This window comes from Nicotiana sylvestris, chromosome 9 (genome assembly GCF_000393655.2).
Source record: "Nicotiana sylvestris chromosome 9, ASM39365v2, whole genome shotgun sequence".
NCBI classification, from domain to species: Eukaryota; Viridiplantae; Streptophyta; class Magnoliopsida; order Solanales; family Solanaceae; genus Nicotiana; species Nicotiana sylvestris.
The window spans coordinates 108672883-108692769 of record NC_091065.1 but is presented as its reverse complement, the minus strand read 5'-3'; the positions used below and the strand labels follow the sequence as shown (position 1 = coordinate 108692769).

General features: G+C 36.1%; 2 protein-coding genes across 2 annotated transcripts; one reads left to right on the top strand and one right to left on the bottom strand.

The window, feature by feature from the left end:
* Positions 1 to 1344: 1344 nt before the first annotated feature.
* LOC138878032 (uncharacterized) lies at positions 1345 to 2029 on the top strand. The gene is made up of 2 exons (XM_070157688.1): positions 1345 to 1514; positions 1612 to 2029. Exons 1-2 carry the CDS (start codon positions 1345 to 1347, stop codon positions 2027 to 2029), a joined length of 588 nt encoding a protein of 195 aa, XP_070013789.1.
* A 9707-nt stretch (positions 2030 to 11736) lies between these two features.
* Positions 11737 to 18085, bottom strand: LOC104211912 (uncharacterized). Its single transcript, XM_009761053.2, has 8 exons — positions 17709 to 18085; positions 17543 to 17599; positions 15063 to 15233; positions 14434 to 14616; positions 13440 to 13570; positions 12977 to 13145; positions 12701 to 12830; positions 11737 to 12298 (listed from the first exon to the last, which is right to left on the bottom strand). The coding sequence occupies exons 1-8, from the start codon at positions 17934 to 17936 to the stop codon at positions 12018 to 12020; spliced, it is 1350 nt and encodes a 449-aa protein (XP_009759355.1). The 5' UTR covers positions 17937 to 18085; the 3' UTR covers positions 11737 to 12017.
* Positions 18086 to 19887: the final 1802 nt, after the last annotated feature.

The window sequence follows — 19887 nt, the reverse complement described above, 5'->3', positions numbered from 1 at the left end:
TTTTGATTTCGATGTAAACCCTCCTATATTCAATTCAATGAAATGAAATTAATATGTCATCGTCAATGGATGTCTCCTTTTCCTTTATTCTGATTTTGCTATTTTTCTTATCTTTTTTCTTTTCAGTTCTAATAATGCGGACTTAAATAACATGACATGCTTGCGGACTTCATGCCTAGATCCCAAATGTTGTCTAACTATGAAATAATGAATCAAGAACCGGAATATGATAAAGTGAGGCTTTTAGGAAAATAAATCGAGAACTAGAACAATTTGAGAATAAGCCTAAGCCAAACTTAAATAAAACTGAGCCAGTTAATTTAGGCAGTTCAGAAGAGGTCCGAGAAACCATGATAATCATTCACTCCAATAAAAGAATTAAAGATGCATTGATCCAACTTTTGTTTGAATTCAAAGATGTGTTTGCATGGCCCTATGATGCTATGCCAGGACTGAGTGTTGATTTGGTAGTGCATAAATTGCCAACTTATCCCGGTTATCCATCCGTCTAACAAAAGCAGAGGAAGTTTAAAACAAACATCAGTGATAAGATCAAAGAAGAAGTCACCAAATAGTTGAAAACTGGTGTTATCTGAGTGGTCCGATATACCACATGGTTGGCTAATGTGGTCCCAATGCCGAAGAAAGATGGGAAAACTCGAGTGTGTGTTGATTATCGAGATTTGAATAAAGCAAGCCCCAAGGACAACTTTCCATTGCCAAACATCCACATTCTTGTTGACAACTGTGCCAAACATGAGATATAATCTTTCGTGAATTGTTGTGCTGGGTACCACCAGTTTCTGATGGATGAAGAAGACACACAAACAATGGCTTTGACCACACCTTGTGGCACTTACTTTTATAGGGTCATGCCATTTGGTTTGAAGAACGCTGGGTAACTTATATGAGAGCTATGAATGCCATCTTTCATGAATGCACCAGGAAATTGATATGTATATGGATGATGTGATCATTAAATCCAGAATGCAGGAAGACCATGTGCGGGATTTGAGAGAGTTTTTCGAGCGTCTGTGCAAGTATGACTTGAAAATGAACCCAACTAAATGTGCATACGGAGTTCCATCTGGGAAACTTCTGGGGTTTATAGTCAGCTGGAGGGGTATCGAGCTAGATCCAACAAAGATAAAGTCTATTCAGAATTTGTCACCTCTGAGAACCAAGAAAGAGGTCATGAGTCTGCTAGGAAGATTGAATTACATCAGCAGATTCATTGCTCATTTCACTACCACTTGTGAACCCATATTTAAGTTGCTGAAGAAAGACGTCGCGATCAAATAGACGAATGAATATCAAGAAGCTTTCAACAAAATCAAAGAATATATGTCAAATCCGCCAGTGTTGGTTCCACCCGAGCCTGGGAGACCTTTGTTCTTGTACTTGACAGTCTTGGAAAATTCTTTCGGCTATGTCCTAGGGCAATATGATATGACCGGGAAGACAGAGAAAGTCATATACTATCTGAGCAAGAAGTTCACTGGTTATGAAGCCAAGTACACTTTGTTGGAAAGAACTTGTTGTGCCCTAACTTGGGTCACCCAGAAGCTTTAGACATTATCTGTTGGCCTACACCACATATCTCATAACCAGAATGGATCCTCTGAAGTACATATTCCAAAAACCAATGCCCACGGGAAGGTTAGCAAAATGGCAAATCCTGCTCCTTGAGTTTGACATTATCTATGTCATCCGGACGGCGATGAAAGCTCAAGCCTTGGCAAATCATCTAGCTGAGAACCTGGTTGATGATGAATACCAAACCCTAAATACTTACTTTCTGGACGAGGAAGTAAATTCAGTTGAAGTAATTCCAGAAGACATCAATGCTTGGAAAATGTTCTTTGATGGAGCTGTAAATGCAAAAGGTGTCGGGATTGGGCCAATTTTGATTTCGCCCACTGGTCAACACTATCCAGCCACAGCCCGGCTTTGGTTCTTCTGTACAAATAACACAACTGAATATGAAGCTTGCATTATGGGTATGAATATGGAGTTGACATGGATGTGAAAGAATTGTTAATCATGGGAGATTCTGATTTGATTATTCGGCAAGCTCAAGGTGAATGGGAAACTCGAGACATCAAGCTTATCCCATACATTCAACATGTGGAAGATCTCAGCAAACGGTTCAAGTCCGTCCAGTTCAGGTATATTCCTCGATTCCATAATGAGTTAGCTGATGCACTAGCTACTTTGGCCCTAATGTTACCGCATTCGGGCGATGTCCATATTGACCCGTTGGAAATCCAAATTCGAGAAAGGCATGGTTATTGTAATGCAATTGAAATAAACCAGATGTTCAAAAATGTTATCATGACGTCAAAAGGTTTTTGAAACTAAAGGAATATCCCAAGCAGGCCAATGGAGACCAAAAGAGAACCATTAGAAGGCTCGCCAGCAGTTTCTTTTTTAGCAGAGAAGTCTTGTACAAAAGAACTCCAGATTTGAATCTTTTGAGGTGCGTAGATGCCCAAGAGGCTGGAAAGATCATGAACGAAGTGCATTTAGGAGTATGTGGCCCCACATGAATGGATATGTCCTTGAAAATCCTTCGGGCAGGTTATTACTGGATGACCATGAAAAAGGATTGCTTCAGTTTTGTCTGCAAGTGCCATCAGTGTCAGATACACGGTGACCTGATTCAGGCACCGCCTTCAGAGTTGCATCCCATGTCAGCGCCTTGGCCTTTCGTTTCCTGGGGAATGGATGTCATTGGGTCGATCGAGCCGAAAGCTTCAAATGGGCACAGATTCATCTTGGTTGCCATCGATTATTTCACAAAATGGATTGAAGCAATCACTTTCAAAGCCGTCACTAAGAAAGCAGTGGTGGACATTATGCATTCCAACATTATTTGTCGCTTTGGTATTCCTAAAACTATCATTACAAACAATGCTGCAAATCTGAACAACCATTTGATGAGGGAGGTATGCGAACAATTTAAGATTATGCATCGGAATTCTAACCCTTATCGGCCCAAAGCTAATGGTGTTGTTGAGGCTGCAAACAAGAATATCAAGAAGATCCTCAGGAAAATAATTCAAAGTTCTAGACAGTGGCATGAAAGATTGCCTTTTGCATTATTAGGATATCGCACAACTGTGCGCACATCAGTTGGGGCCACACCCTATTTATTAGTTTACGGCACAGAAGTTGTAATACCTGCAGAAGTTGAAATTCCCTCTCTTCAAATCATTGTTGAAGCTGAGATCGAGGATGATGAATGGGTCAAGACCCGGTTGGAACAATTAACTATGATTGATGAAAAGCGGATGGCCGCAGTTTGGCACGGGCAGTTGTATCAACAAAGAATGGCTCGTGCCTACAACAAGAAAGTGCGGCCTAGAAACTTTGAAGTGGGGCAACTCGTTCTGAGACGTATTCTCCCACATCATGAGGAAGCAAAAGGAAAATTTGCTCCAAATTGGAAAGGTCGGTACATTGTAAGAAAACTATTGCTGAAAGGAGCACTATATTTGGGAGACATCGAAGGAAACGATCTCGAAACAGCTGTCAATGCAGATGCAGTCAAAAGGTATTATGTTTGACCCTTTTATGCAATTTTAATGCTCTCTGATTGGGATGACGAAGGCTTTCATTTCCGCTACCCAAACACTACCAACCTTTCAAACCCTTTGAGTCGGTTCCCTTTTTCTTTGATTACCCTCTTTGGAACCAGGAACCTGTTATGAAAAGTAAAAAAAAATGAAAAACAAAACAAAACAAAAGAGAAAAACAAAGAAAATAAAAAACTATGTTCCTTGAACTACGTTCGACTTGATTCCGAAAGGATACATAGGCATCCTCTCTTTGGGGTTCAGTCACACCAAAACAAAAATTCAGATTCCCCCAAAAGTGAAACTGGGGCAGATGTTATAATGTTTCGGCAATGGTTTTGCCTGAAAGGTTCCAAAGTTGTAATTCAGTCCAAATTCTTTTTACCCAAATCCTTTTCAAGTCCTTTCGATCAATCGACGAGAATGTTCAAGAATTGGAGGATACAATCGCTTGGATTTGATACAATCAAAATGAGAGAAATAAAATAAGAGAGTCTTATTGGTGAAAACCCCACGAGCACCGTAAGGCGATGGTAAGGAGATAAATTGAAATGAGAGAGTGTTGTTAGTGAAAACTCGCAAAAAGCAGTACAAGGCGATAGTGAGAAGAGAAATGAGAGAGGTTAGCTGGTGAAAACCTGCAAAGGGCGCCACTAATCAAAAAGGGGATCCTCATAGCCATCGACAGAGTCCTGGCAAGGTTTCTCAAGAGACATTTCATGTTTCTTGAGGTATAAGTTATGATGAATTTTTGAGAGTCGGACAGTTTACACAGATCAGGCATCCAGTCCAAGAGACATGTCATGTTTATTGAAGTCCGCATGCACTCTAGATAAGTTCTTCTTTCTTTTCCCCGAAAGGGATACCTCTCGTCTAAATTCGTTTGTCCTTTCCATTGCTTGTTTTTCTTTGAATTCCTTTTGGTCTAAGTCTGTTCTGAAACTAAGACAAAACAAGGATGGTAATATTGATCTACAAGGCTTTTGTTTGACACGAGCCAATATTCAAGAAGGCACCCAGCCTTGGTAGGTGCATCGAATCGACTCCGACTGGCCATGATGGTCGATGTTTCGAAATCAAAAACTCCTGAAAAGAAAGGCAATCAAAGTCAAATGCCTATAAATGCAATATAAATTTGAAAGGTTAAGTCCCACGTGACTAACCGTCAGAGAAAAGTCTGGAAAAGCCAGAGGTTCTCTAGGGTCAAAAATGCAATCGGTATTCAGGAAACAACTAGTTACAGCTGAAAGGACCGAAATCAAGTGACTGAAACATTCAAGGCCACGAAACCAACCACCGTTTCAAACTAACAAATTGTTCTTTGCTTGAAAAACATGAAACAGTTGCTATCCAAAAGCAACATTGCAAGAAGCAGGTGTAACCAAAAAGAAATTGCGCAAAGGTAGAAACAGCTTTGCAGCAACCACTCCAAAAGGGAAGTCTCCTCCAAAATTCTTTCCCGTATTTACTCATTCTCTGAAATAAAAAAAGAAAAAAATGATGATGAAAATAATTTTTTTTTAAAAAAAGAAAGAAAAGGAAGAAAAATTTCAAAATCATGGTACTATAGGGTCTCTAATCCCTAGCTGCGTTTTCCAACATAGGGTCTTCACTCTCTAGTTGATGATATTTTAGACATAAGGTCTCCACTCCCTAGTTAATGCCAATATAGGTCCTCCACTCCCTAGTTGATGATTTTCCAACATAGGGTCTCCACTCCCTAGTTGATGATTTTCCAACATAGGGTCTCTCCACTTCCTAGTTGATGATTTTTCAACATAGGGTCTTCACTCCCTAGTTGATGCCAACATAGGGTCTCCACTCCCTAGTTGATGATTTTCCAACATAGGGTCTTCACTCCTTAGTTGATAATTTTCCAACATAGGGTCTCCACTCCTTAGTTGATAATTTTCCAACATAGGGTCTTCACTCCCTAGTTGATGATTTTCCAACATAGGGTCTCCACTCCCTAGTTGATGATTTTTCAACATAAGGTTTCCACTCCCTAGTTGATAATTTTCCAACATAGGGTCTTCACTCCCTAGTTGATGCCAACATAGGGTCTCCACTCCCTAGTTAATGATTTTTAGACGTAGGTTCTCCACTCCCTAGCCACTTTTCCAACATAGGGTCTCCACTCTCTAGTTGATTTTATTTTTTGTAGATATATGTTCTCCATTCCCTAATCTCTATTTTCCCAAGGGTACACAACCCCAACTTTCAGTGCTTTCAATAATGAAGTAGAGTTTTGGTTACAAATAACTCATGAAATTTTCCTAGTGAAAATTGGGGCAGAAAAATTTCTTTTGTTCATTTGTTTTGGTGTCTGAGCAGGTTATACCTCGAGACACAGGGTTTGAGATGACCAAAAGAAGAAGTCTCAATTCAGAATAAAAGAAAAAGAAGTGAACTCAAAGTGCAGAAGCGAAGAAAAGATGTGGACTGCTCAAGACATTATTGAAGTCACAAACTTTACATGTCCCGCCTTGATCTGAAAAGTTGAAGAAGAATGAACCAGCACTTACAACTAACAAGCATCAAGATTCAGATCAGAGTCTGCATGAAGAACCAGCCAAGACTCAAGATCAAGCTTTAGAGGATTTATAGATAGGAATCTTGTAATTCGTAGGTGATAGTTTTAGTTAGTTTTGCTTTTCATTTTGATTTTGGTATAATAAGGAGCTTAGCAAGTAGTAATAGAAGCAACATCAGTGAAATCACGGCCTCTCGGTAGTCCCAGCTACCAGAACTTCCAAAACTACACTGACCTAATTCCTTTACAGCCAAGGATATGTGGGAAACCTCCGAAGCAAGGTTCGGTCAAACTTTTTCAAAATGCTTCTCATGGAGTATCAAACGGGCAAAAATTGTTCATGATTGCTCACTTTATCTTTGCCCGAAAACTCTTCATGTTTCCGAGCAAAGAGGGGCAGTTGTGAGCACGTAATTTTTGCCTCACCAAAAATACTCCCACAAAATCAATAAATAGATTTTTTTTCTTAATTGTTTTTAATTTTATAGATTTTTTGGAATTTTTGGTAATTATTTGCATTTAGTTGCATTTTTAACATTTTTTAAAATCATAGAAAAATACCAAAAAAATGTTCAAATCATTATTACATAGCATTTGTAGATCTTAATTATATTTAGAATCTAATTGCATAAGTTGAATGCATTATTAAAACAAAATCACAAAAAAGATATTCATTTTTACATTTTTAAATTTTAGTGTTAAATTAGTAACTTTCTTTCATTAATTTAAGATTAATTACTTATGTAAATAGTATAAATAGATAATTAGTTTAATTTTATAAATTAGATTGATTTAAGACTTAATTTAGAATTATAATTAATTTAATTAGAATTTAAAATCAAAGAAAACAAAGAAAAGGAGAAGAGACTATTTTGAGCTTCAAACTAGATTGGACCAAATACAAATGGCCCAAAAATGCCCAAATCCACCCATGTCAAGTCCAACCCAGTCACTTTCTAAAATCCGGTCCAGCCCCAACTAAACCTAAACGACGCCGTTTCACCTAGCTAAATCCCAACCGTTCATCAAACGCGATCCAACGGCCAGAAACTCACCTAATCCTACCCATATAACTATCCTAACCCAGTTCCCCCCCCCCAACCTAGAGACAACCCTCAGAATTATATTTCTTTATTTCTCTCACCACCATACGCCGCCTGCCGGAAATCGCTCCACGACGGCGGCGTCACCGCAAATCCTTCCAAAATCACGCCCTACACTCCACTCTTCATGTTCAACACAAATCCACCATCAATTATTCCAAAAACCTCCCCAAATCCGGCCAATTTCAAATCTAAGAAATTCAGAAAACCTAAATTTAGTTTTTTCTGGAAATTTCAAGAACATTTTGGCTCAGACTTACATGAGTTCGATTGCTCTTGACACGAGAAATCAATTCATGTTAGTTTGGTTCATTTCGAAGCTCACTGAATTCCGGCCAAGTCATCGCTGACTGGCCAAGCTTCGTCGCCTTCATCGTTCGTCGATTCGCTTCGTTCGTCGACTCATTTTCTGGCCAAAATCAGTATACTTTTCTTTTGCCTCTTCCTTGTTTCTTTTTTCTGTTTCTGAATCACTAAGTTAGATGTTAATTATTATTTATTAGTTTAATTAAAAATAGGTTTATTTAAGTTAATTGCATTTAGTTAGTAACATCATGTTTAGTTTAGTTTCGATTTGGTTAGATTGTTAATTGATCATTGTGTGAAGGTTGCATCCATATGTGATTGTTTAGTATGTTTTCTTTTCTGAATGTTTAGCATGTTTCTGATTGTTAATTAGGGGTTTGTTAACAATTAGTTTAATTGCATATAGTGATATATTGTCATTTCTTTATTTTTACTTCAGAATTTATGTGTTTGATCTTCCATTAGTCTTGATTTTCTTTGGTCATTGGGTTGGATCCGGAATTGAGCCTATTTGTTGTTATTTGGATAGGCCCATTGGTATAGAAGGCACAAATGGAGTAATATTAGATATTGGGTCATGTTGACCGCTTGGTCCAGGTTTTGTGGTGCTGTTAAAGTAATTACAGAGGTTTAGGAGGGCAGTTTAGTATTTAAAATTGAAGGAATCTTTGGTTGTAACTGCCTGAGAAGGTTCTGGAAATAAGGGGAGGATTAAAATTCAATAAGGATAAAAGAAATTAGGTAAAATTAGGGTACTAAGTGTTAAAATCAAAAGTAAAAGGGTTAGAAAAATGTGAGTAAATATCTGAATGGACATCTGTCTATTTTCTGTTAAAAAGATGCTTTTCCCTAAATTTTAGGGGTTGTATTCATCGGAATGATTCCCTCACTCTTTCCTATATAAGACCTCACCTTCCTTCACTCATACACACATTAATTCCTGCATTTTCAGAGATATTCCTCTTGACTGATCTTTATTCTAATCTTCTCACAATGATTCTGGAATTCTAGCCTTTCAATTTCATAAAATATCAGAAAACTCAAAAAAAAAATTAGTTATCTTTGTTCATTGGTATTGGGCTTCATCTTTCTGGTTTCTAAAGCTCAATTTAACTTCAATCCCTGTTATTTGTTGATGTGTTGTCGAGCTATTGGTTGAATCTGGGTTCTGACTACGTTTCTCCAAAATCAGAGATTTATTTTCTCTTTTCTCTGTTGTGTTTTTGCTGCTATTAAGGTATTGATTTTACTCTTATAGATGTAACAGCGTTGGAATGCCATAAATATCATCAGATTTGCACCCATGGATTGACTACATGCTTGATAAATATTCTGTAAAGTAGTCTGGTCATTTATTTGCTTTCTTTGAATATCTTCTGTCATGTCTATTTGTGAGTAGAACTGGATCTGAAATTTCAACTATAGTAGTAGTCTAAATCTGAACATAATTGTTAATGTTGTAGTCATCATGGAACCTTTTTTTTTGGTTGCGTTATTTTGATCAGTTAAAATGAAGTTAGAACTGAGATTTTCAGGTTGGTTTGAAGCTGAAGAAACACCCATATCCAGCAGTATAGTAGTGACTAATGCCATATAAACTTGATATTTTGAAAAAAAAGTCTAGTAAAGTTCATTTGTGTAATGATGTATGTATGATTATGTTTGGGACTTGAAGTTTGTTTTTCTGCATAACTGATGTAAAAAATGAGTTTTAAAAATAGCCTGTAATAACTCTTTTCATTGATAATTGCAAATGAGCACGGCGCCAATGAAATGCTGCTCATATTAGGCATTTTCTCGACTATTTGCATCCTTGTATAAATTAAAATACTCATGTGAGTTTATGAGGGAGACATTTCCTTTCTTTTGTCATTTGGGCTTCAGTTGAGCCCAATTCTGGCATGGCTCCAAGTTTTCTAGTTTATGAGTTTCTTAATGTTCAGATTGATTATAATTTAGTATAGTATCCTGAATGGTTTCATTTTCTGAAGATATGCCACAATTAATTACCTTTGATTCATAAGTTTTCAATTGTGTCAATACATGGGATTTGTGGTTGTAATGGTGGGCTTGATGGGCCAGCAAGCGCAATTTCGCCTTTTCCATTGATAAACAGGGCAATTGAGCTTCTTTATGTTAGCTTCACCAAGAGCTTGGCCGGTTGAAACCTTCCAGGCCTAAACCTCGTGAGGATTTCGATTAGGGGCCTCATCTGGGCTATAGTAACAAAGCCTAATAGGTGTGAAATTAACTTTAGGTTTCTTCCATTATCTTTTGTTGAAAAGCTTCTTAAAATTGTTAATAGTTTGGATTTATCCTGTCATTGTTGAATAGAATTAAGGTCACAATACTTATTCTTAAAACGTTTCATTTGAAGAGTTATATTTTTGAAGGGGTCCTTACTCAATTTAGATGAACGCTTCAAATTTTCTTATAAGATGTCCATAATATCTAGATTTCATACTTTAAACTTTGAACCTTATAAAATTAGATAACTTTTTTTAAAAAAAAATAAATATTCGTAGCAATGCTTTAGGCGCGTAATTAAATCATCACGGCTATGGGTACGGTTCTCGTGGCATGATCGTGATACATAATCCCCAATTCTGGTGTGCATTTCATGTGACCCGGCCATAACTTCAAACAATAATAATAAAAATAAATATGTCGTAAATCGCGGGTGCATTTCATGTGGCACGGTTTGCAATGTGTACCAAAACAATTAGTGTGCGACATCACGGCTTATTTAAATAAACTCCATAATAATTAAAAGCGGCTTAAAAGATTAAAAATGCACGATAGTTTAAAACATGTAACAACTCATATAATTAGGCCAATTATTAATAGTTGAGTGACCGTGCTAAAACCACGAAACTCGAGAGTGCTTCACACCTTCTCCCGGGGTAACAGAATTCCTTACTCGGTCTGTGTTCGCAGACTTTAAACGAAGTCAAAATTTCCTCGATTTGGGATTTAAAATAAATCAGTGACTTGGGACACCATAAATTATTCCAGGTGGCGACTCTGGAAAAATAAATAAATAATACCATTTTGAATAATGTCACTTCAATTGAAAAAACTCCCGATCCTCTAAGAAAAAGAAGGTGTGACAACAGCTTAAGAGTCCATTTGGCCAAGCTGTCAAAAACTACTTATTTTGAAAAGTGCTTTTGAAAATTAGCAATTTGTGTTTGATCAATTTGTTTGAGAAGTACTTTTTGCAAAATTTGATAAGTAAATTGTGTTTGGCCAATCTTTTCAAAAACTACTTTTGAGCGCCAAACTACTATAAAGTACAGTAAAAGTTTGTTTATAATTAGCGTTATTTAAAAAGAGAAATTTTAAATTTTTAGTACAAAATAATTTAATTAATTTTTATTTTTATTTTTATGTAATTAGAATATAAAATGTAAAGTAATATGTATTATAGATTTTAATCAATATAAAATATAAGTATGTAAAAGCAATAATATTGGTAGGAACATATATGCTTACAAGTTACATGTATGAAAAACACTATTACTTCTTGAGAAAATAACAAACTTGGTAGTATTGCATTATGTCAATTATATTATATGCATGCACGCAAAAAAAGTACAAATAAAATACAAACTGGAGATCATATAATATTGGTATACTGTAAAAGAAAAAAAATTATACATTATAAAGAAAGTGCTTGAATCTGGCGATTAGCCTTATTATTTCAAAGAGTAATAGGAGATGAAGAAAAGAAGAAACTACCGAATGAGAAAAGAAGAGATCTACTTATATTAGAGAGATTATTCAAAGTTGGAATAAGAGAAAAAGAATAAAAATACGGTAAAAATTGAAACAAGAAGAAAAGACGGTAGAGATAAAAAAAAAAAGTAAAGGTTAAATTAATAAGGGATAATTTAGGAAATATAATTTTGTGGTAAGGATATTTTTGTCTTGAAAACATTAATTTTCTGCTTCTGCTTCTTGAAAAAAATTAGAATTTGTAGCTTCTTCTCAAAAGTAGAAAAATTATTTGTGGTGTTATTTGACATGTCAATCTGACTTCTTCAACTTATCCTTTTATGTGTCTTCATTTGACTGGACACAATATGTAAAAATGTGAAAAGCATATCTTACGCCAAAAGTGTGCATACATATCAAAAATACCATTTGAATCTTCTAGTTCTAAACATGTCATATCATTTTCATATTAGAGTGTCGTAAGAGTAAAATGGGAGCATTGGAGTTAAAAATTTACTTAATAAAGAAAGATAACATTCTTTCGGATACATATTTAAAAGGAAAAAAAGGGGACAAAAACTGGAACAGATGGGGTACTACTTTTTGATAATATACAAGAACATCACTGACATGACAATTCATAATCTCATATCGACAGTGTTTCACATAACAATTGTGCCCTGAGCCCTGTAGACGAAAGGTGCACACTCTATCAATTATGGCGTGGACTACCAGGCATCACAGTACAAAAACATGGAGAAAACAAGATCCTAACATTGGCTATGCCAGAGCAGCTTCCCGATTGACATCATTTGACACAACACCCATGGGCTCCGCAGCATGTTCTGCCTCCAGGTCCTTCCTTGCATGGTGTGAGATATGAAGGTTCGCAAGGGAGTCACTTAGCGCATTGGTGGTTTCCTGGGCTCCTGCTACTAGAGCGTCCACCGCACTGTGACTGGTGGATGTTTGAGTCGGTACCTCGGCAAAATTCAGCTCCAGCTTCTTCAGCTCATCTTCAATACCTTCATCATCAATTTCTGCATCTGCTGCATTTGATCCTGAGGAGGAGCCAAACAACTAGCATTTTTAGCACAGAAACAATGCCAGCTAACTCTTTACTCATCAGAACTAATCAGATTGAGCAGATATGTTCAAATTGTTCGGTTTATCAGTTGATGGGTGAATATCTTCATAGTCAAAGGTCATATTAAGCGATGTCCTGACACCAAATTGAGATAGTATATATTAACCTGATAAGGTTCATTATCGTCCATCAGTTTATGAACTGGGAGAGATAATTCAACAAACGGGCTCGATCCATTTGGTTATGTTTTTTCCAGTGAATAGTATATAAGAATTTTCACTACCATGCTTACCGATTGAGTTAAAACTATCAATGCTTTCTCTTGAATTTTAATACTGTTAAGAATGTGACTCGAATTTCGGGGGCGTAAAACTACCTAGAATTTCATCAATCTGCTTCTGCGATTCAACACACTCGTTCAGCTCCTGTAGACACAGCTCAACTTCATCATAATCGATCCCATTTTCCTTAATAGCCTGTGTGCCAATTCGAATGGCTTCAGAAACCTGCCATTAATCAGGGTTAAGTTTAGAGTTGCCAAATCAGTTCAAAAAGGGCTAATAAGGTCATCTGTAACTTGTCAGTTTAGGATTAGAACAAGCACAGTTTCACATGATATAATATCCAGGGACTACTAAGAAGATCATTCAACCTCCTTTGAGGCTTCTGCATCAGAAATAATTGCAAGGACTTCCTCCACTCGGTTTAAAAGTGCTGTACATTTTTCTCTACTCAGAGAAGCCAGCTTCATTTCCCTTGAACACCTTAGAGCCACCTGTTTGTTCCCAAGTTTTAGAGAAGCTAAAGCAGATTCTCTAGACCTGCACATAGAACAAGCATCATATTATTGTGGTTAACTTTGAGGAACAGTGCTACCTTTATGAGCCCTGAATAGAGCTATTAAGTCTGAACTTCACAATAAGATTACGTCAAACGATTTTGAGCATGCTAGCCCTCTTCTGGCTGCAGGAAAGCACTTTCCAATATTCCTTCTTGATTTTCTTTTTGTTGGATGAAACACTTATTTTTGCAGGTTTACACGACAGATGCATTTATTGTTGGAATCTCTTCTCAGTTCGTATGAGCATTTAATAATGGAGGATGATAGTCCTTACCTTTTCCAGCGTTGATCTATCACATTAAGCTGATGCTCAAGTTTTTCTACTATCCCAATCAAATGCAGCACATCAAAATCTAGACTTGTTGTGCCAGAAAGTGCTCGTGCTGAAAGAGAGACTTTCACCCCCTGTATGGAAAAACTACATCCGTCCATATTACTAGCAGTGTTCAAGGATTGGTGAGCCAAGCTTCCAATGATTTAACAAACAAAAGCAGTAAATATGGCAGTATTAGGAGGTAGTCAAGATCTCTGGGATGGCCAGAAGTTTTAGGTTCCAATCATAAAGGAGAAACAACGAAACCAATTATTATGGAATGGAAATCAATAAAGATTGTAGGACATCCATATGACGATGTTCTTGATTGCTACAGGTAAAGTGAGCCCGGTGAAATAGTATAGTGCACTATTGCTTCAATACAATATTACTAACTCGTCCATCGCACTATTTTTGGACTAGTAAGTTTAATGTTTTAATACACAGGGATGTTTTTTTGTTAAATGGTATACTACAGGGATTAAGTTAAATTTGAGCCCAGACAACAGTGATGTTTTTTGCCAAAACCTCAAAAGAATGCTGCTTGTTCTCATCACAAAAATAAAAGAAAAAGAAAGAAAATAAGTTTCGCCATTTCCACCCCGTTCTCGTTCTTGGTATAGCTTTCACAGTAATACTATTTGAAAAGAGAAAGGTGAAAGGAGGAAAAGTAAACGAGAAGAGGTAAGGGTTATTTCCCTTGCTATACATGAAAGTAAAATGAGAGGAGATGTTAAAACAGAGGGGTAGCATACAACTATAAAATGGAGAGAAAAACACATCTCTTTTATTTTTCTTTCAATTATACCAAATAGCAGGCCATAAATGATGACTAATACTTGAAAAGAAAGCGATGAATTTCTCTTTCATCCACCCTTTCCTCTTTATCTGTGGAACCAAACATAGTATTGATAAATGAAATGCAAATGGAGAACAGCATTCCTACTAACATTACCTCCATTAAATCCTTCTTGTTTGTTACAAGGTACTTCGCTTTTCCGCATTCAGACAAGTGATTCAAGACTGCATGAGCTTCCTTGAATCCGCCAGAAAGTTCCTCGAACATTCTCCATGTAATTACACATGAAGCTGTCCAGTGGCTTTCGGATAATGCTTGGACCACTTGAAGAGCCTTTTCCTAGTTGTTTGTTTTGAGGGGTGGGGGGATTGAAAGATTAGAACATTCAATGAACCATTAAGGAAACTAAAGTGAAATGATTACTAGGGCTACCTCAAAAGGGAGGTACAGGAAATAAAGCCAAGAAACAAATTAAGGAAAACCATGGGAAAGGAGGAGCAAAAAAAACGAACAGTAACCAATGAAAGCACAAAAAAAGCAAGAACAAAGACAACATTTAACATCATGTAGTATAGGAAATAGTCATAGTCATAGACTGACAAAGGCAATGCTTGAGATAAGGCCATTCATATTTCCACTAGCCTATTTTTAACCGTTCTAATTTTACTCAGGCTTCTGAAAGTCAGGGATCAGCTTTATCTTAATAATTTATGACATCCCCTCCAAGTCTAGTACATAAAGATGAATAATATCAATGATTGGTTTAAGAACAAGAAAACAATTACCTTCAGTAATACAGGAATGATGTAATAGTCTTCGGCAAGCTTTTCTTGAGTAGGTGGTCTCAACAGACCTCCCAAATTTACTACTTTCTGCAAAATTTGGGAAACCCAGCCACTAGCTGGATCAGTGACTCCCACATTCTGCAATAGCTCACCAGCGGTATACATTTCAAGCTGCATGTAATGAACAGGATTGTTATGCTGCTGGCTGACGCAATTTGTGGACATACGCATGGGGCAGGAAAGAATTTCAGTTCCAGCATAAATCTGTAAACTTCTCATTTAAAGTTGATAACACTGTTCAACTAATTGAATTTTAAGATCATTTGCTTACAGTCTATTTTGATGATTAATAAGACAGTTCAAATAAAATAATCTTTATATTGCTGCAAAAGAGATGGTATCAGAAAGATCAAAAGGCGCGTTAAAAGTTAAAACCCACGTACAGCAGAGTTCACTAAAATAGAGGGGGTGGGGGGGAAGAGAGGACCAGATAGACTAACGAAAACCACCAAATCTTATATCCACAAATGATCTCTTCTATCCTTACATCAAACTAATCTTATAGAACAATTCATTCTGTTCATCTAGCTTGTCGTGAATTCCATTCCTCCATCAAACTTCATAAACAAGCCGGGACAAGCCTCGTTTTTTGGTTTTGTTTTTTGTAGTGTCAAAGCACTTTTCTGTTCTTTCTTGCTCTCCCTATGTTAACCTTCTTATCAGCTCTTTCAAATTTGCATTTTAATGAGTTTGCCTAAGTTTGAGATTGGTGCATAGCTGATTGATTGATATAATCTCTCTACGTTCTTGAACACCAATCAGCAAAATGAATAATCTTTTGTTGCTGACTTCCTTCGACATGTGCGCATGTCTTTGAGTCAATCTATAACCCTTCATGTCTTTAATTTCCACAAAATTACATTTTCCCCCAATACAAGTTTTATTTTTTTAATTTTCTGAGAAAGCAATATAAGATGTTCCATTAAGGATTTTGCCCAATTTCCCTTTTTTTCCTATTTCAAATCAAAGACAGAATCACGCCCAATAATCAAAGCTGATGGGTGATAAATTTCAGTATGACATTCTTTAGAGATATTCTAAGATCTCATTCACTTTTTCCATGTTAGAGGGATCTTCACCGTTTCCAACTGTGTCTCCACATCCTTCTTATCAGGCGGAACTTTCCATAGTTTGAACAGATACTCTTCTCCTAATTTTACCATCTGACTTTTCCTTTTGACAAGAGGTCCCCAAAAATAAGTTTGCCATCATTCATTGCTCTATAGCAAAGCCTTCCTCTTCTAGCATCAGCGCTGAAGCTAATATTCTCTACTATCACCAAATAGTTTCCCCCAATTTCCTTCCATCCTCAGTAACAATTCACTGGGATCCTAATACCGCAGCTTTTAGCCTCTCTATTTCTGAACAATGGTGCCCCGACAAGGTTGTGCGTACTTCAATTGTCCCACCAGGTATCTGCATATCCACCAATACATGTACTGATTACTTCTATCTACCCATGCTTGAGCAAATGGAAAGAAACCTTTTTTATAACACTACTGGTTCGAACCCTAGTCTTCCATAAGTATCATACTGTCTATTGTTTCACTAATGCAGATATGACCATCTTGTTGCAAATTCGACTTATTAGAATTTTACTGGAGAGACTCTTCTTCTGCATCTTCAGGTTGGGTTTCTTCTATTTTTTATATCCAATTACGGATCACCCACCCAATCTAGTTCCTCTCTCAGTTATCTGATCTTGCTTATGGATATCTCTCTTGACTTAGGATAGAATAAATGTTTTCTTCCATGCAAAGCACTCGTTTATCTTTTTACCTTTATTTTTAAACACTAACATACTAACATTTTTTGATCAAGAAATACTAACATACTGAAAACAACACACAATTGAGGCACCCAAGGCTATGGCATAATGGTCAATGAAGTGGGAGCAAACCTTGCAGTGGTGGAGCCAAAGTTCTCATTGAACGGATTCAACTTTTGTAAACATAGGTTACATCAAGTCTGCTTCAATTCAAGTCAAGGGGATTCAACCCTTGTATTTATCATGCATTTTATTATTTTTGGATAAAAATACATGTATAACAAGTATAATTTTTTAGCAAGAAGGGTATCATTTGAACCCCCTTGCTTCAAGGTAGCTGCGCCGCGTTTCTCATTTGCGTGAGCCTTGGTGGGTAGAGTTACAGGTACCCAGTAGAATAGTCGAGACGAGCTCAAGCTAGCCCAGATACCACCACTATTAAAAAAAATACACGCAATAGAGACTCAAACTAGAGGATATCAACTAGAACAACCACTAGGATCCCACTACTTACCTTATGCTCCTTCCCTTCATCCCCAACCAAAAATCACAAAATAACTTTGCAAAAGATTTTCTTATGCAATATATTTTCTAACTTACCAAAAACACATTGAAATTTACGACCACATGTAGATTATAATGTGAGACATACCAATACTTGTTCGAGGCACAAAGGGACGAGGCCTCCTCGGTCGAACCAAATCTTCACCTTCCATTCAGAACACAAAAATTGGTCAATTTGTCATGTTATGGAGCATTATCAGAGTCACACACAAAAAAATATGATGAAATGACAGGAGAAGTAAAAAGAGAGAAACCTGAGAAGGACGAATAATGAAGATGTGAAGATGTCGAGCAACTTTGAGAATCAAATCCCTCCAGAAAATATAAAGAGGCTCCCAATCACTCCTCTGACCGCTGAATGCCTTGTACCTCGCAATCAACTTCACTTCATCGTCCCAATCAGGAACTTCTTTCCTCAAATATTCAATCAACCTCGACTCCTCTTCTCCTTTAACACTCTCCATTTGCTGGTTTTTGCCCATTAACTGTAAACCCTCTTAAAACGACAGGCCTCTAAATCCCTTTTATGAAAACTGGAAACAGAAAAGCTTCAAATTTGCTTCATATAACTCTATTTGAAATTGCTAAATTTTCGAAATTTTTGGTTTATCAGATCAAACTAGTGTATAACGCGGATAACAAAACCTATACAAATTATTTATTTCTTATTTATTCTTTATTAAATTACTACTATATATTAGGTAATGTTACTTTTTATTAACTTGTCAACAACATAATATTTTGATACTACTTTTCATTTAATGTAGCACTACTTTTCTTTTAATATAACATGAAAATACATTTTCACTCTGGAAATATTTTTATTTTTTATTATACTGATCAAAATTCTTCATAATTTATTTGAGTGATTCTTAATTATATTTTAATTTTTAATTAATTAAAAGTACAAATATCCTAAAATTATCTTTATTCCCTCTTTTTGTATATTCATTTCAACTCTAATATTTGATTAGTTTTCTCATTTTATATTTTACTGAAAATTTAAATAATATTATATATTTTTTACTAAATTATAATTTTTGAATTCATCAAAAGTATAAAGATAAAAGCTTACTATTATTTTTATAAAAAATCTATCAATACCAATATCGTTAATAATTCTTTCTTTTTTTAGTCGTTCTTTATAATTCTTTGTTTATTATGATTTGAATTATATGTTTATGTACGATTTTGTTAACATAATTCTAATTATAAGTCTTATATTTTTACTTATATTATGTCAAGTACTTAGTACTATACGTATATTATTTTCTTTCTACAATATATGAAATAATGTTTTTATTTTATACATTTTTTACTTCTTCCAAAAAATATGTTCTTTTACTATTTTGTATAATGTATCACTATATTTAGGATTTTTTTTATATTATATGGAATTCGCAATTACACTTTTCTTCTATTTTATTTTTAATATAAAGTTTTGAATTTTATATTTTTTACTATGCTACTTGTAATTGTTTCTGTATACGGTAAAATCGGAGGGTCCAATTTTCAGTCGTTACAACGCCTCGAAAGCACATCTCGAAGGCTCAAGACTACGGTCGAGTTTCATCCATCGAGGGCCATCGACGCTCGACCTCGGGGCAGTACAGGCCGACGATTACTGAGAGAAAGTGGGGAGTTCCCAAGGCGCATAAATAGGGCTGACAAAATCTAGTGGACTAGTCCAAAAAACAAATCAAGGCATTAACTAGTTGAACCATCTCCATATCTTTGTAGTAAATGTATTTGTATTATGTTGGGATTCCCCCTCCCCCTCATATATAAAGGGGATCCTTGCCATTTTATAAACATCTGTTGTTCAATACTAAATACACAAGAACATCATCTTTGCTCTCTAACATATTCTCTTGATCTCGTTACTTCATTTATTGCTCATATTTATTGTGTTCTATTTATTGTTCTTCATCTATTGCTTATTATTAGCCATAAAGAGCCGTCATTGATTTTATTATAACTGTTAGTCGTCCATCGACTACCCTTGAGCACTCTAAGCTGGCCATCTGACTTGACCCCGAGGCCCCGAATAAACAAGCTCGAGGCCCCGATTGACAGTCGTTCGGTTTGGTTAACATCTTGTTTTTAATCTCTTATCTTGATTCCAAGTACCTCACTTAACATCTATTGCTCAAACAACTAGCATAAAAATAGATCACGTATTTTTAGAACCACAAAATCAAATTTAATTGTTATTACCATTTTCACGGTAAACAGTTTGGCGCCCACCGTGGGGCTAAAAATAATAGTGATTATTTTCTTGTTGGTTTCACTACGTAACGCAAGTTATCTTTCACACTTTTTCTTGCCCAAGATCTTTGATTTCAGGTCAAAATGTCTGATTCAGTAAACAACAATCTTGAGAACCACAGAGAGAATGGTGTGGATGTTCCGGGTGTTGGTGTACCACCACGA